The 18,701-nt window shown below is 32.9% G+C and overlaps 2 protein-coding genes across 2 annotated transcripts; both read left to right on the top strand.

Annotated features, from left to right (window-relative positions):
* Window positions 1-1,770: 1,770 nt before the first annotated feature.
* Window positions 1,771-8,226, top strand: LOC140796834 (polyamine oxidase 1). The gene is given in 11 exon segments (XM_073149980.1): window positions 1,771-1,986; window positions 2,076-2,325; window positions 2,443-2,503; window positions 2,505-2,590; window positions 2,676-2,922; window positions 6,279-6,422; window positions 6,518-6,667; window positions 6,799-7,053; window positions 7,167-7,248; window positions 7,852-7,944; window positions 8,049-8,226. Coding segments are annotated over 10 exon segments (1,461 nt in total). The 5' UTR covers window positions 1,771-1,880; the 3' UTR covers window positions 7,932-7,944; window positions 8,049-8,226.
* A 3,195-nt stretch (window positions 8,227-11,421) lies between these two features.
* LOC140802776 (heterogeneous nuclear ribonucleoprotein 1-like) lies at window positions 11,422-18,072 on the top strand. Its single transcript, XM_073158385.1, has 4 exons — window positions 11,422-11,675; window positions 12,106-12,343; window positions 12,531-13,731; window positions 17,531-18,072. The coding sequence occupies exons 2-4, from the start codon at window positions 12,122-12,124 to the stop codon at window positions 17,542-17,544; spliced, it is 1,437 nt and encodes a 478-aa protein (XP_073014486.1). The 5' UTR covers window positions 11,422-11,675; window positions 12,106-12,121; the 3' UTR covers window positions 17,545-18,072.
* Window positions 18,073-18,701: the final 629 nt, after the last annotated feature.

Raw genomic sequence — 18,701 nt, 5'->3', positions numbered from 1 at the left:
CAGCATGTTGTTTCAGCTCGGTGGAAACCAAATTCTTTTCCTCAGGATCCGGTGAGTGGAAATAGGGAACGAAGTAACTAGACTAGATGGATTTGGTATAATCTCTCTTGATTTTAAATTTTTCTACGTAAAAATTTTTGTGTTTGTGATCGTCTTTTTTACGCTTTATTTTTCGCATATTATTATCGATAGCGTATGATAGATCTTATCTCATAGGGCATTTCTTACATTTTTCAATTAATATAAGAGTATATCTAAGTTTTTATTTTTTTATTTTTTTTTTAAATTTAACGTAACAATGATAACAACAAACGGGGCCGAGAATATTTAATTATTTTTAAGGAAAAAAAAATACTACTTCCTTCTTTAGCCTTTTGGAATTATAATTTTGCGGCAGCCAAGAGAAAGAGAAAGAGAAAGAGAAAGAGAAAGAGAAAGAGAGTAGAGAGGAGATTAATAAGCCCTTTGCCTTTTAAAGAAGATCTAATAAGGATTAATGTCGGAAAGAAAAAACCAAGACTGCCCCTGGATTTTAACCGGGGGAAGAGGGCTTTTGATATTTTAGACATATATAACTAATTACCTTTGGTTAAATATTTTTTTAAGAATTAAATCTGTAATATTAACAAGATAATGTGTAAATTATAATACAAACAAAAGACATGTGTTTTTTTATCAATTTCTCTTTTTATGACAAAAAGGTACATCGTTCTCTCTCTCTCTCTCTCTCTCTATCTATATATATATAATATATTTTTGTGTGGCTGAAACCGTCGATGTTACACGAGTATTATTCTAAGGCCAATCATGTACTATATTTTTTTTTAATTCCTTTAGAATTTTAAGCCTTTTCAGGACCACACTTCTTATCCACACGATCCATCAACTGTCCTCTGCCTCCGAAAATTGAGGACCATCCCAATTACACCAAGAGAAGAGAGCATAGCAAAGCAAGTGGATGAGAGGGCGAGTGGTCCGGAGCGGAGCCGTATATAAAACACGATATCCATGAGCCCGTGAGGCCGTGACCTACTTTGATATTATTATGTCTGAATTAATTGGATAAGATCTGTGTAAAGAGTTTATAGAATATATAATATGAAATAACTGTTCAAGAAGCACTTGACTGTATTTAAAATAGTTGGTTAAATTATAGTCATGTGATCAGATTATTTAATTCGAATTTTATTTTTGTGGGCCCATGTTTTCTTGTCTGATCCTGACCCGGAGGAATTGTCTTCATCTCTGTGCCAACCTTTCGGTCCCATCCACTCCTCCTCATCCAAATCTTTAGACGCAAGAAATTTACTGCTATTATTAAAAATGAATTTAGATTTAAAAATATTATATTACTCTCGCACAAATTATTTAAAATAGTTTTACGTACCTAATATCTTAGACAAACAAAAAAAAAGAAACTTTTTAATGTAATACATTATTTTATTAAAATAATTTCAAAAGAATCAATATAATATAAAATCCTTTTTATGATAAAAAAAAAGGACCCATGTGAATCACGAATTCACGAAAAGTCACAACCAGATCAATGAAGCCCAGGAGCCGAGAATATTGGGAGTATATCCGCATGTGATGGTTTATGGTTGTAGGACCATTGACAGGAAAGATTGGTATTTTCTTAATTTTTTTTACCACCTCGAATATTCTTCTTTAAATTAATTAAGGATTACCTTTGCTCTAAGCTAATCCATCTCTGATGCCGCCAGGTTAAATAGAACAGTCATAGCTATTACCAGCACGTTATCAGTGATATGTTAATGATCAACTATCCTCGATCTATTAATGCAAGCTGAGGGTGTTTGAGCTTGAGAGAGAAAAATATAGTTAGATAGGCAGAGAGAGAGAGAGAGAGAGAGAGAGAGATGGGAGAGATGGGAGATATAGGTACTACTGTCCTACTGCTCTTGGCCCATATAGCTCTCGCTGCCGCCGGCCCGTCGGTTATCATCGTCGGAGCCGGATTTTCCGGTGAGTTCTATCGATGTCAATTTATACACTCACTCATCATTAATAGCATAAGTCGTCAGAAACGTTTATCCATACACACATACCCTCAGGGATCTCGGCGGCGAAAACCCTGTCGGATGCCGGCATCACCGACATCCTCATCCTAGAGGCCACCGACCACATCGGCGGCCGCATCCACAAGACCAACTTCGCCGGAATCAACGTGGAGATGGGAGCTAACTGGGTGGAAGGTGTCAATGGTGATCAGATGAACCCTATATGGACTATGGCTAACGAACTTAAGCTAAGAAACTTCTACTCGGACTTTGAAAACCTCTCCTCCAATACTTACAAGCAAGGGTAATATACATCCATCACTTATTCATCCTTGCTACTGCAAATTAAGAGCTCTGTTTTTCTACTACTTTTTGATCGATCACTTATTAGTTTATAGCTTGTACTCTTTTTGGTATGCAGTGGTGGGCTTTACAAGAACTCAGAAGTCCAAGAGGTTATAGACTTATCTGACAGTGTACATTACTGACGGTGAAAGTTTATCAACAAGTTTACCTTCCAGTGGACGCAGTGACATCTCCGTTTTGACAATGCAACGCCTCAAAGACCAGTAAATACCATTATCGTCCTTTCACATACTTGAAGAACTACTAGTTAGTGTTAGTATGATTAATTTCTCTCTATTATCTACTCAGTGTTCCTTCGACGCCATTGGAAATGGTGGTGGACTACTACAACTACGACTACGAGTTCGCCGAGCCGCCGCGTGTGACGAGCTTGCAGAACACCGTACCGTTGGCTACTTTTGCCAACTTTGGAGAGGACGTTTACTTCGTGGCGGACCAACGAGGCTACGAGAGCGTGGTGTATCACGTAGCCCACCAGTTCCTCAGGACCAGCAGAACCGGCGCCATCGTAGATCCGAGGCTTAAACTTAACAAGGTGATTTGATTAGATAGCAAATTTTTGCTTATGTAGTGTAAAGCTAAATAAGGCTGCTCATATATAAGATTATTTTATCCGAAAAAAAATGTGCACTTCACGTGTCCATGTTCATTCTTTTACCGGCATCGATAATGTGCGCCAGATTAGATATATAAGCAAAAACAAGAACTGACGGTAAACCGTCAAATCTATTATTAATTAATATTAATAATAATTATTATATTTTTTTAATATGATTTTTATATAACACACTCTGTATTTTATTTATTTTGTGATTTACATTCCGATTTTTAAGATTTTATAACACAACCGCTCATTTTTTCCTATAATTTTTATTTAACATCCTGAGTTAACTTAGACAGTACTAAAAAAATATATATTATATTATAATATATAATTAATTTATAAATACCTAAATTACCCTTATCTTTTTCTATCATTATTTTCTATTCCAAAGAAAGAGGAGAAGAAGAAAAGGAGCAAAAGGAAGAGGAGGAGAAGGGGAGGGGGGAAGATAAGGAAATGCGGTGACGAGAGAATGGTAGAGTTATTTTAATAATTTAGTCGACGTTAGTTAGTCAAAATTGCATCAACTGTTAAATAAGAATTATAGAAAAAATATAAAGGGTAGAGTTACAAAATTATGAAATACGGAGTATAAATTATAAAATAGATAAAATATAAAATATAATTTATATATATATATATCTAAGAACATCCAAATAGTAGTACTTTATTAAAAACAAAAATTATCTAAATTTAATAAGTTCGAAATTTAAGAAAGAGAAACAATATTTCAGTTTAGCTTAAAATTTTAGTAGGGTTTCAAATTTAAAAATAATTTATAAATACCTAAATTACCCTTATCTTTTTCTATCATCATTTTCTATTCCAAAGAAAGAGGAGAAGAAGAAAAGGAGCAAAAGGAAGAGGAGGAGAAGGGGAGGGGGGAAGATAAGGAAATGCGGTGACCAGAGAATGGTAGAGTTATTTTAATAATTTAGTCGATGTTAGTTAGTCAAAATTACATCAACTGTTAAATAAGAATTATAGAAAAAATATAAAGGGTCGAGTTACAAAATTATGAAATACGGAGTATAAATTATAAAATAGATAAAATATAAAATATAATATATATATATATATATATATATCTAAGAACATCCAAATAGTAGTACTTTATTAAAAACAGCATTTATTAAGTTCGGAATTTAAGAAAGAGAAACAATAAAATTTTAGTAGGGTTTCAAATTTAAAACTGTAGGTAGCCAAGTCTGAAATTGAAGTGATAATCCAGCTGTAAAGGTCTTTCACGCACTTTTTGCTTTTTTATTAAACATGTACACTTTTGTTTACACTTACTTTTCGTTTTTTTATTAAACACGTACACTTTTTGTTGTTTTGGTATAAGTCCCAACTTTATGTCACATCGTCTTCGTATTTTTTTCAAGGTAACATTTATTTTGCATAATTGTGCATATAATTATAATTAAAAATTAAAATAAAACCCTGTCAAATTACTAAAATTCCTATATTATATTTGTTAAACAAACTAATTGCAGATAAGGATAATTTGAGTATTTTCACTCAGTTTTAGTATATTTATTATAATAATAATATTTTAGTAATTTGGGCAAACTCTATAAATTTGAAACAAAACTCTAACAATTTTTGTTTAGCGTAAGTGCAATAACTTATTTAGTAAAAAAAAAACATAAAAAGGGGTACAGGTTCCAAAAAAGTATATTAGTTAAGAAGATTTAATTACGTGTGCCTAACTTCCCGATTTTCTTATTATACCTTGAAGATTTTAACCATTAGAGCATGCTCTAAATATGGAGTCAAAAATGGAGCAAGAGCCCCGCTGCACTCCAACGCACCGGACTCCATATATATATATATATATATATATATATATTATTATTTTAGTTATTTTAAATTACTTAATAGGTCATCTTAGCGTTATTATTTTTTTAATAAAAAATATATGGTTAGAAAACTCTCATCGAGATCTTTAAAATAAGACTAATATTCAATGGTTTTAGAAGTAATTTTAAATTATTAATTTTTTAATTAAACGCATCGAAAGTACATTACACGAAATAAACTTAATAACTAAAAATATCAAAATTACATTACATAAAATAATCAGAAATTAACCAAACATAATAAAAGCAATAGATGTTTAATATTCTCATAAGTCATATTCCTAGACACCGGTTCTGTAGCCACCGGTTCCGGTTCTGGTTCCGTAGTCATATCTAATGTATTTTAATTTTTAATATTTACATTGGGAATAATTTTGAGTAATTATATTTTAGGACACATAATTTATTAGACTCATTTTTATAAATAATAAAAAATTTAAAATTTAAATTAACTCAAAAATAATTTAATATTAGACTCATTTTTATAAGTAATAAAAAATTAAATTTAAATTAACTAAAAAATAATTTAATTAAACTCATTTTAAAGGTCATGATTAGACCTTTCCAATGTTATTATTTTTGTTAAAAAATAATTAGTAAAACTAATTATATACTCAATTTAACTAACTAAATTATTCAATAAATGATACAAATGGAATTAAAATTATTGAATATAATAATTATTGGGTAATTTTAGTATTTTCAAAAGGTTGAAATGACAAATAGAGTCGGGCTCCATTTTCATGGTGAGGCTCCAAATTTGGAGCCCCACTATTCCTACCTTCAAATTTGGAGCTAATTTTAGAGCTCCATTGGAGCTCAATCGAGTTCCAAATTCTAAATTTAGAGTCGGGTTGGAGTTGCTATTAGATCTTCATCAAATTGATTAATAAACAATTAACTTTACAGTACGAAAGAACCGTTTTACAGGTTTTTTTTCCATTAAGATTTCTCTCTTAAATATAATTATGTCTTAATTATAAAAGATATCATTTAATATTAAATAATTTAAATTTAATTATTTTGAGATAAAACTTCAATTTAAATATAATTATCTATCTCTATCTATTAAAATTTAATTTAAATCAAGCTTAAACTAATGGGAGATATATGTAAATAATAAAAGATAATTAAAAAGATAAAATATAATTAAATTTTCATCAAGTTAATTATAAAAGACATCAATACCCTTATTTTGATATATATACATTACTCTCAGTTAATGATATATATGTCTTTTAGTTGATAAAATATTAAGATAATATAATTGTCAAAAAATAATATGCAAAATTATATATCTAAAAAAAATTACATACTGAACCGGTAATATTTTTTAATTCTTATTATACACTTAAAGATATTAACCGTTAGATCTTTATCAAACTGATTGATAAATAATTAACTCTATGGTAATACTACATGCAGCTGGTGAGGCACATCAGCCAATCACGAAGTGGTGTGGTGGTAACTACGGAGGATGGATCGGTTTATAAAGCGGATTATGTCATGGTCTCTGTTAGCATTGGCGTCCTCCAAACTAAGCTCATCACATTTGAGCCAGCCTTACCTGTAAGTTATATATATAAACAAAATGGAATCGTATATAATTTTAACTTATACTGAAGTAGAAATCTTATATTATGTACGTATATATATTGTATCAGCAATGGAAGATCCTGGCATTGTATCAGTTTGACATGGCCGTGTACACCAAGATATTCCTAAAATTCCCCCACAAATTTTGGCCTGAAGGCAATGGGACAGAGTTCTTCCTCTACGCAAGTGAAAGGAGGGGATACTATCCAGTGTGGCAGGTACGCGTTAATCTTTCAACCGGATAGATAATAAATAAACAATACTTAAATTCCCAGTCTTTTACGATGGCAGTGCTAAATAATATCAACTTGTTCCGCTAATTAATATGCATGGACGTACTTACGTATAGCAATTCGAGAAGCAATACCCGGGAGCCAACGTGCTACTGGTAACGGTGACCGACGAGGAATCGAGAAGGATAGAGCAGCAGCCGGACTCGGAGACGAAGGCGGAAGCCATGGAAGTGCTGAGGAGCATGTTTGGGAAGAACATACCAGAGGCAACGGATATACTCGTCCCAAGGTGGTGGTCTGATAGGTTCTATAAGGGCACTTTCTCCAATTGGCCTATTGGTGTTAACCGCTACGAGTATGATCAGATTCGGGTACGTACTTACCTACCTTAACTACTCTTCTTCCACACGTATATACCTATCTTTGCTCATTAATTGCTCATAAGAATCGATCATCTTCTCATATATTTTTTTCATGCATGCAGGCGCCGGTGGGGAGGGTTTACTTCACCGGAGAGCATACAAGTGAGCATTACAATGGCTATGTTCACGGAGCTTATCTTGCAGGTTTACGTCTCTCTTTTTCTTGTATACCCTTCCAAAATCACGTTATATTATATCCCTCTTAAACTTCACATATTAAACTGTTAGTCTTTCGTCCACTTCAGAATTTTTTTTAATTTAATAATACATTAGGTAAACATCACAATAACCCTATTAAAAAATGTAAGCACTATTCATTATATTTATATCCTACGCTATATTTATCCCATCAATTTAATAAATTTTATATTAAATCAAAGAAATATCAATAGCAATTTCATAAATTTTTTCATTCATTTTATATCACATCAAAATAATTATTACGCTATTCTTTTATAATATAAATAAATATAAAAATAATTATTTTAAAAATTAAAAAAAATATTTTTAAGAATTGACATTATTCCTAAATAGAGGTTTAAAAATATAAAAAGAGATGCTAACAGTATCTAGTTCTTTTCATCCATTAAATTTTTAACAGTTTATCCTATTATTGTCAACAAAAAAAAGAGTAGCATCTTAAATATAAAATTTAGAAGGATACATACACTAAGAAGGAACTTTGGGCTATTTTATTAATTTCAAAAGGAGATGATCATATTTGTGTTGCTTATTATATGTGCGTAGGAATTGATTCTGCAAACATGATGATCAAATGCATCAAGACCGGGTTCTGCAAAGTCACAATCAAGGACAAAGAGACCTAAAAAATTCTCCAAGGTAATAGGTTTTTCCACCACAAGATAGTGATCTTTTTTTAATTAAAAAAAAAAGTGAATACATTTGAATTTATACAGAAAATTCTCTTCTCTTTCTCTTTGCAGGCAGATTGAAAAATAAATAAGAAGCTATGATTTTTGTGGGGGATAACTAAGGCTTTTGGCATGTTCCAAATTTTATTTTGATCTCGTGTTGTTCTACGTATCATTATGTGTAATGAACATCATGGCAGTGTTAATTGCATCTTTTATTAGTTAATGCAACTGAGAATTTCTTCGCGAACTTGATTATTTTATGGATGGAATTTTATATTTACGGGTGAAAAATGTAAGGATAATATGCAAAAGTATAATAATAAGACTGCAAAAAAAATGCATATATATATATATATATATATATATATATATATATAATGCAAGGATTGTGCATGAGCTATATAGATATATATGTGTGCAATCTCCAAGATCCCAAGCCCAATTATTTGAAAAGGCTATTCATTTGTCAATTGATCTGTTTCTGGCCCATTTGTGGGATCTCGTATTCATAGTTTATAATCAAACACTATTTTAGTATAATTAATACCATAGTTTATAACTATTTCTTTATATTCTTTATTTTATATTTTTAATAAATAAATACCTCTTTATCCATGACGTCCTTTATTTTAAGTATTGCAAACAAAAGGGAAAAAAATAACTAGGGATAACTCCCGTCTAAATTATAGATAACACGTAAGTGTAATATAATTTATGAATTACTTTATTCTTCTACCAAACGAGCTAATATTAAGGTGACTCGCACAGTAGCAGTGGCCCATATCCAATTAAAATGAGCCCATATATATATATATATATATATATATAGAAACAGGCAAATAAGCCCAACGAATAGCTGAAACTTGTACTGATAAGAAGACATGATATGATCTCATTTCCTGCGAGAGATAGATAACTTTCTCTGTCAGTGTTGCTGCAGATGTTAGAAGTGCATTAATTGCCGATTAGGTCTGACAAAAGTTGGCGAGTTGAGTTCAGTCTAATCGAACTTAGATTGTAATAAGTCAACTCGCCTAACCTAATTATTAAATAGGTTGTTTCATTATTTATTACTTCAACCTATTTTTTAATTCGTTTATAATGTTAAAAAAAAGTTATTTATAATTTGAATAAACCCAAGGCAGGCTACTCCTGGAATGCTCCTCAAGAGAATCTGTAGCCTATTGAACCTTGAATTAAGAGAACAGAGCTGAGCTATCTTTCTCAACGCTATTTATTGCTTATTTGCTTTTGATGGCTGGAAATATTTATCTTAAGAAGAAGGCAAGGGGAATAGAAAACAGACTAAAAATTAGGTATCGTTACAACCCAGCCTAAGCCTAAGATTCTTGGTTCAATCTAAACTAGGAGTAGTTTGATCGAGAAAAAAGAGGAGTAGAGTAGCCCCCTTAGAATCGAAGAAAGTCACTATCAATAAATTCCTGAGCAACAATAAATCAACATTTAAATTTAAATAATTTGTCTTACTTAATAATTCGTTTATAATCGGTGTAACTTGTTTAATAAATAAATTATGCTTGCATTTAAAAATTCTGAATCTTTATAAACGAATCATGTTCATATTAATAAGAATTGGTAATGAATTACCGCCCGTATACCGATCACATCCGAGGATCATAAACTAATTAAATAAAATGAAGGATAGTATACAAAAGGATATGTAAATATATTAAATTATTATTATTATTTCTATTTTAACCAGTGCAATCTTTATTAGACTTATTGGGCCTTCTACTACTATTACTTGCGATGTGTTATTATCACTTAAAATTTACTACAATTCCATCTAATTAAGCATCTCATGCTTATTCCAGTTTCAAAAATTTTCTTCTACAAAGTAAATATCTCGCATTAAATTCTTTTGTCGATCCATAACAACAGCATTCTTACATCTCTGGCTGTAGACTAAGAGAGAACCTAAGTCGTACTGCTTATTAAGAAGCACATTTATTTTAAAGTTCTCATTTGCTTGTTTAAGCAATAGCTAAGTATTGAATCATAAGACATGAATCACCTACTACAATGGAAAAATATAAGTCAAATTTTGTTACTACCTTTATATGTGCAAGATGGATAGAAAATATTGGTCAGCCAAAGTGGCCTGACTTTGAAATTAACTCAAAGAACTTGATCCAATTTAGTCTGGAATTTTGAGCCTAGGATGCATTTAATATACTAGAATTAAAAAAAAAAAAAAGAACTGGGCCATGAATGAGCTTAATCAAAGTAGAAAGTTTTGATTAGGTTTTTCTTAGGATTAGTACATTATTAAGCCAATCCAGCCTGGCCTGGTCCATTTACATGCTTGTCATGGTCATCCTTAATGTTAGGGAGATGATTGGTATTAGATGCTTGAATTAATCTTATTTCAAGAATATATATATGTATATATCTAGACAGTGGAACAAAAAGGAGAATTTATTAGAAACATCTTAGGTTAATCTTACTATGCGAATATTTATATTTTACTTTTAATGCCTATAAAAATATACTCAGTTAACTTTAATCTAGATGGAATAACAAATATTTTTTTATTAATTTTAAAAATAGAAAACTAAATATCTCTTGTTTATTCTTAAATCCTAGTTAATTTAACTCATCTTTACGGTAATTATTGGTTAAACAAACTAATGCTGGGATATTTTTGAAATATTAAAAGTAAAATACTATGGTAATGTGCGAATGATAATAAAAGCAAAATAAGTGATATTTTTTTTCACAAATTTCTAAAGAAAATGCAATGCTAGAAAATCTAATGACTAGATATATTAAGTTTTCTATGTGGATGCTTTGAATGGACAAGGAAACTGTTACCAAAAAAAAGTTTATTTTTTAATGAATTTTTGTAATGTTTAAAGTTGATATTACTAAATAAGATTGATAAAGAGAGGAATGATGAGTCTTTGTAATTTAATTATAATTATTGTTTAGGAATAAATTTTTTTTGCCTTCTAAATTATCATCTTTTTTATAATAATTCTTTCAATTTTTCTTATATATAATGACCGTATGAATTATCAGAAATATCTCACTTGATAGTTTAAGGGGGCGAAAAAAAAATTTATCTCAATTTTCGAAATTAATAAGATTAAAATTTAAAAACTGAGTGTATATATATTTTTGCTATTTTTGAATGCTCCTAATTTATATGTTTTACAGTCTTCTGTTGCCAATTGAAAAATAAAATTTGGCTAAGTTGCAAAAGGATGAGGAAGGACGAGGGGGGGTGATTTGCAAGAAAAGGCCGGTAAGAAAAAGAAAAAAGGTTTTTATATTAGTTGTTTGAAATGTAACGCACCAAATCATCATCATCCATCGCCTTCTCTACCACCTCATGTGCATCTCAGGATCTCTTCTCTCTCCTCTCTCTCCTCCTCCTCCTCTTCTTTATATATCCTTTGTGCTCTTTCCCTTCTTCGCTAATCGAGTTAACCGAAATTGGAGGAAGAAAAAGAAAGGGGGAAACAAAAGGGAATCGGGAAAGAGGTATTCTTTCGTGTTTGTGTGTGTGTGTGTGTATATATATATATATTTATATATATATATATAAGACAACGAGAGGAGGAGGTGAGGGTGTGTGCGCTGCCCCCTCTTTGTTCTTCCGATGCCCACGTCGAGATCTTAAGGACAGAGAGATCCCCTCGATCTCGCACCGGAAGCGCCTCAGATCGATCGGTGAGCGACCGTCCAATCCTTTTCCTTGACTTGCTATCCGATGTCGTCTCAATTGCGTCCTTGTCTGTCTTATCTGTGTTTTTGGATCTATCTGGTGAGGATCTGAGCTTCGTTGATTGATTTGGTTGAAGCCCATTTCTGGATTGTTGGATTTTGTTGGATTGTGGATTTGGATTGGATCGTGCCGGTCTTTCTTCTTTGCTAGATCTGATGTCGAGCGGATTGTACTTATGCTTTTTTTCCAACTGTTGTATAAGGTGGCAAAAAGATCGAATTTTGTTGAATGGATGTTGGTTATTTGTTTTGGTTCTTGTCTTTTAGATCGGATCTGGTTGATGGTGTTGCCTGCTGAATTTGACTCGTGTCCTTTGTTGTCTTTTTGGATGTCGCTCCCTGCGTTCCTTTGGTGATGGTGGATTTGATATTGCAGGATTGCAGAAACGAAGATGGAGTCGGATCTAGGCAAGCTTTTTATCGGGGGAATTTCCTGGGACACCAACGAAGACCGCCTTCGTGAGTACTTCAAAAACTTTGGGGAGGTGGTGGAAGCTGTGATCATGAAGGATAGAAACACTGGGCGAGCTCGTGGATTTGGATTCATTGTGTTTGCAGACCCAGCTGTTGCAGAGAGAGTCGTCATGGAGAAGCACATGATCGACGGGCGTATGGTAATTAATTCACCTTATCTTTACTGAATCTATTTAGTTGTTGGACATTATTGTTGCATTTCTAATTCCATGTTTCTAAGACACATAATTCAGTATCTGATTCATCTAGGCATTGCCATTATTGGGAATTGTGAATATTGGATGATAATCCTGCAGAATTCATGACATTGGTTGATGCATTTCTTAGGTGGAGGCCAAAAAGGCTGTCCCGAGGGATGATCAACTCACCCTTAACAAGAACAGCAGCAGTGTCCATGGTTCTCCTGGTCCTGGCCGCACAAAGAAGATATTTGTGGGAGGCTTGGCATCTACTGTAACAGAAGCCGATTTCAAAAATTACTTCGATCAGTTTGGAACTATCACTGATGTTGTTGTGATGTATGATCACAACACCCAGAGACCGAGGGGCTTTGGGTTCATCACCTATGATTCTGAGGATGCTGTAGAAAAGGCGTTGCTCAAAACCTTCCATGAGCTAAACGGTAAGATGGTTGAGGTCAAGAGGGCTGTTCCCAAAGAATTGTCCCCTGGGCCAACCATGCGCTCACCCATTGGAGCATATAACTATCCACTGAGTAGGGTCAATAACTTTCTCAATGGATACACCCAGGGGTATGGTCCGAACTCTATGAGTGCCTATGGAATGAGGACGGATGCTAGGTTTGGACTCCTAACAGGAGGCCGTAATGGTTATCCCTCGTTTGGTCCTGGTTATGGGATTGGCATGAACTTTGAGCCAGGCATGAACTTAAGATTTGGTGGAAACTCAAATTTTAATAATAACCTCAATTATGGAAGGCAACTGAGCCCTAATTACAGCGGGAGTTCAAGTAGATATACTAGTAATGTTGGCTATGGTGTGGGTAATGATGCTACTGGATCTGTGTTTAGTTCAGTGGCTCGTAATGTATGGGGTAATGGCAGTCTCAACTATACTACCAACTCCACAAGTTCGAATGCCTTCATGACTTCTGGAAATGGAAGCCTAGGTGGATTTGGCAACAATAGTGTGAATTGGGGCAGTCCGTCTTCTCCTATTTCTGGTCATGGCGTGGGCAGTGGTTCAGGCTATGCTAGCGGAAATCTGGGTTATGGATCCGGAGAAAATAGCTTTGGTCTAGGTGGTAACAGCTATGGGAGGAACACAGGTTCTGCTGCTGTTAATTCTTCTTTCCCTGTATCAAGCAATGGATATGAAGGAAACTTTGCACATTCATATGGTAGTAGCTCAATTTATGGAGACACTACCTGGAGATCTGCATCTTCTGAGCTTGATGGGACTGGTCCATTTGGTTATGGGCTTCGCAGTACAGCTTCAGATGTCACAACCAATGGTCCAGAAGGTTATAATGCCCGCTATGAGGATACTAGTAGGAAAACAAATAGAGGTGAGAGGCTCCTTCCTTTTTCTGCTATACATTTGTAATCACTATCTGTTTAGCTAAGCAAAGTAATTTAAATAAGTAAAACAGTGTGGTATATTTGGTGGATTAGTGGTTAAGGTACTTAATGATAGAGCTAATTAACCCTTCATATATTCAGTTAACATGAGTTCCAGTCCTATTAATGGGTAAATCAGTATTGTTTTAACAGTTGAATTTGAACTAACAATTCACATTTTAAGTGGAAAACACAATGTTAGAAGAAATGCTTGAAAAATGTCTCATTATGTGTTGAATAATTCTACCTGCAACCATTTGTGTTTTATAAGAAGTGACATGATGAAGTTCAACACATTTTGCAAAGAGATTGTTATTATAGCTACGTAACAAATGTACCATACATTTCTGTACTTTGCCTGTATTACTTGTACAGGACGGCATTGAATAGATTGATTTGATTTTTTTTTTTTTTGTTGTTGCAATTTGCCGTTGTATAAGAGTTAAATACTTTCAGATGGTCTGATTTTAATGTTCATCCAGTTCCTGTGGTACTTGGATGATGTGTTGCAATCTATTGTAGCAAGCACTAACTATGACTAGTATTTACCATAATGATTTTGATAGTTTATTTGAGTTGCACTATTACAGGACAGCTTTACAGACATAGATAAATGGACGCAGTTACCTAATTTACCTCATAGTAGGTAGTGGGTTTAAGTGTACATGATGTCATAAACGTTCTTTCGATCTGTGAGTACTGAGTTGCGCCTCTAAGAACGAACCTATGATGTGCTATTTTGGAGATTAGTATTTAAGCCACATGATCATCTGTAGTCAAACTTTTTCTTTAGAAGATCTTGGGAGATATTTCACCTTTCATTGTATAGATGATTGAGCCTCAATACTAAGCCCCATGCACATGTATTGTACACTATTAAGCTAATATTTAAAGATATAGAGCTACAATTGAGTTATACTCTGATGCCGAAATCATTGACATATTACGTCGGTACATCTATCAGTGCAATTTCTTCTTCGGAAAATTATTCTTGAGTAAATTTTTTAATTACATTTGATTTTTATAGTATTTAGAGTTATATTTATTTTTCTTACAATTGTTTAAAGTGTTATTTACTTACTGTCATTGTAAAGTCTATATATTTGCTAAATTTTTTTACTCTTTAATTAATAAAGAAATGAAATTTTTTTGAGGTTTATCTCTAATGTGAATTTTGGATATGAAACCTTAGTTGAGGATGGAGGTGTGAAATTCTATTCTTTTTTTTTGAAAATTTAACTATCATTGTTCTTAGAACCCTAACAATTTTGTTATTTCACATCATACTCTTTGCATATTATTATGCATTCTGCAGTCTACACTGTAAAATGATGTACATGCACATAGCAACAATCATCATGTGAGATTGCCTCTTGTTCAGTGGTGGCATACCAATAAGCGAACAAATGCCCCCCTTTTAGAGTGATATTACTGCAGTATTTCTAATGGACGATAATTTATATCTAGATCAAACAACATATATGATATATCTATTAACAGATATTGAAGGTTCATTATCATGTGATTTCTTGTATGTGAGTTTATGCCAAGCGAAAGATATATGTGGGAAATCAACTCAAAAAGGCATTGGTTTGATTTCATATAATGTGTAAAAAGTTTGTGAGTAATGTAACTACTATTGAAGTTTCTCTGAAAGCAAGTGCAAAAAGTCTTAAGGGAAGCCTAGACTTATTTAATGTTAGATTTACAATGAATTATTGGACACAATTGGATTGTTAATGAACTTCCTCCATCATGGTCTCACTTTTTGACTGAAGTATACTAGTTTATTTTTGGGTTTGGATTGAAACTAGGTTTCGGTCCGATAAACTAGCCAAAATTTGACTAGGACATATCAAAACCGATTCTAACTAATTGATACTGGCTGATGTCACCAAAATTATGTAGCTTCAGCAGAACTTAAGTTGAACTGATCAAAGCTTGTTGAAGTTGCTCTTTTTGGTTAAACTATATTCGCTTTTAAGTCTCCTTCACCTAGAAATGCTTCTCGTTGGTTTTCCTACCAATTACTTAAACCCAAAAATTGAAGCAGGACAACTTGAGAGTTGAGAGGAATAGAACATGCATATATAGCGGATATATGCAGATTTTATTAAATTCTGATATATGATTGTTAAAGTTTGCTCAACTTTCATGCTAGTAGCTGCTATAGTATTTCAATCTAAAATAGTTGACAACTTGACATGAAACTTTATTTGTTTCTCAATATTAAGTATTAACTTTGTTAACTTACCAACTAATTTAAAACTTTAAGCTATTCAAGAATGGTGATTTTATCTTTTATAACAGTGTAATCTCTTCCTAACTTCTGGGCTCAAGACATTTGAAAAGGCCCATGAAGTGAAGTTTAATTAAATAAGTGGAAACTATTATATCTTGAACGACATATAAGCTTGGCAATATTCAAACTTAGAACCTTCACCTCTTATACTATGTTAACTCACTGAATACTATAAAGCTTAAGCTATTAGAAAAATGTGTTTTTATTTTTTTATACTAACAAACTTCAACATTGAACTACTAGAACTGTACAAACTGAGAATATAAACTAGAGAAATGTGCTTCATAGTGATTATTGGACTGAAATTTGAAACTCCAATTGGAACTGCTGGTCTCAGCGAAGCTGTCAAAACTGAGATTGTGCCGACTCCAGAATAAAAACAAAAAGTGAAAATGAATTTCGGAAGATTTCACTCTCTATGTAGAAATGCGCCTCTTAACTAAATTAAATTCCTGCTTTTAGTATTCTGCCTCTATAACATACCTCCAGGTTCCTTCTTTTATTTTTCTGCCTTGTATTGTCCTTTCATACTTTGCAGTTCTATTTTTTATGGACTTTTTGTTCAATCAAGATTAGGATCTTCTTTTATTCAGGAAATGACATTAGTTCTATTTATAATAGAGATTTGTGTTCTTAGATGTCTCCTTGAAAGTCAGGTTGTTCACGGAGAGTGCTTTGTAGTGAAAAAAATACAGGAAGAAATTATTCCAAATTGTGTTGTATATTGGGAAATGGTTATTACAAAATGATAAATTTGTATAATTCATCAATAATATTATTGTGGATTCCATGCCACATTTTGCTCCTATTATTCTTGTTAGCCTTTCTCAGTTCTCTTCCTCCTCATATTTAGCATTCAATCTACTACTGTAATAAGATGTCGACATTCTCTACTGCTGATGTACTCAACTCATAATAATGATGGTAGCAACTAACTTCAGAGGTTTTATAATTGAAGGCCATTGCATCATAGAGCAATCCATATTTTGGATTATACAGATATGTTTGCTTTGCTGCAAGTTGAGCTTATTTGGATATTACAGTCTAGAAGAATTCCTTTTCCTTGATGTAGCTTAATTTTTCTGGGCTGCAAGTACGCAGAAATTATGGAACACTCATAGTTGAGATTTTTAAGGTATCTATGTAATTAGTGACAACCAGAAAAGTGCCCAACTGCTGGAGGCACCATCACTGCATAGTGTCAACATGTAGATGTGCTAGTGAATGTTGATGCAAAAACATTATGCAACCATATGTTCAGATCTCTGTTTCTCATATGCAGTTTTCTATGTCATGCACTAATATAGAACTTTTCTTGATGAACTGGAGAACTTATAGAGAAGTAACAGGATTTTATATTTTGTATTTGCTAATATATCCCTTTCTTTGGTAGTAACTGCAAATGCATTTGTTCTCTGACACCCCTTTGATCTTTACTTGCTCAGGAATTGCTGCCTAGAGAGATGATTCTTTCAGTACAGAGATTATCATAGGTGAAGAACCCAGCCAAATCTGATTCATGTGAATTTCAGAAATCTCATTATAAGCACGGGTTAGTTAATTATTTACAGCTAACCGGAGAGTTGGTTCATGAAATTTAAAACTCTGCGCATTCAAAAATATAGGATTTTGTGTACTGTTTGGGATTTTAGTTTCATTTCAACAGTGAGTTTAGGTCTTCTTTTGGGTTTTGATTGAGATGTGCAATCTGATTGCGGAGTATATTCAAAAGAGTGTTCAATATATTCTGGCAGTGCGCCGATGGGCTTCCTTTTATACGAAAAGCTGCTGCTGTAGCATTGTGTTAGCTATTTGTCGGGACATTTGTTCTTTCGTTTCTTTTTCATTATCTTAATGCAGATGTATGAGAGATCTGGTCTATTTACTGGTTAAACTTTCTGGGATACCATTTTGGTCCCCAAGAATAAGGCTACCACTTATGCTGATTTATTTCTAATCTAATTTGCTTCTAAGAGACTTTTTGAAATATTTCTAACACCTGTACATTCTGTTTCATTTTGATGGTTTATATACCCTCTTTTTTTATTAATTGACCCCTTTTTTTTTCAGTCTCTTGGTCAAAGTAGGACCACCGGGACAATCAATGATTACTGTGTTTAAATCCCAACGACTTATTATTTACGAAGTGTTGGTCTGCATTAAATTCTTGGTACTTCCTAGAGAAGCATATATCATATTACATACCTATGTGTACATAGTTTTAAGTTGCGCAATAAATCACCTAAACATGCACAATTGTCATTTCTATAGTAGTGTTTGATCAGATAGTGGCAACTGTAGCGCTCTGACTCGTTCATAATCGTCTGAGCAAAAGGGCCAACCTCCATAAAAGTCCTCAACACTGACAAGGATACTACTATACAACAACATCTATCAAATATCAATACATATTGAACTTTTATTAGACGTGGAAAGGCAACCATGAGGCCCAGCAATAGCAATAGGTGGCTTAGGTCAATCCAGTGGGCTAGTGCAGTACCCTGACCTTTTAACATCCATTTAATTGAGTCACCATTGGCAATATCCGTTTATTTGAAATATCATTAAGTTCCCACCTCTCTCTCTCTATCTCTCTCAAGAAGAAAAAAAAAAATC

This window comes from Typha latifolia, chromosome 1 (genome assembly GCF_019914945.1).
Source record: "Typha latifolia isolate L0001 chromosome 1, TyphaL0001v2, whole genome shotgun sequence".
NCBI lineage: Eukaryota > Viridiplantae > Streptophyta > Magnoliopsida > Poales > Typhaceae > Typha > Typha latifolia.
The sequence above is the reverse complement of the archived record's forward strand: the minus strand, read 5'-3'. Positions and strand labels throughout refer to the sequence as shown.

Coding starts and splice junctions, on each gene's coding strand:
- LOC140802776 (XM_073158385.1), top strand. CDS start 12,122: ATGGAGTCGGATCTAGGCAAGCTTTTTATCGGGGGAATTTCCTGGGAC. Junction 12,344..12,530: donor ACATGATCGACGGGCGTATG/GTAATTAATTCA, acceptor TGCATTTCTTAG/GTGGAGGCCAAAAAGGCTGT.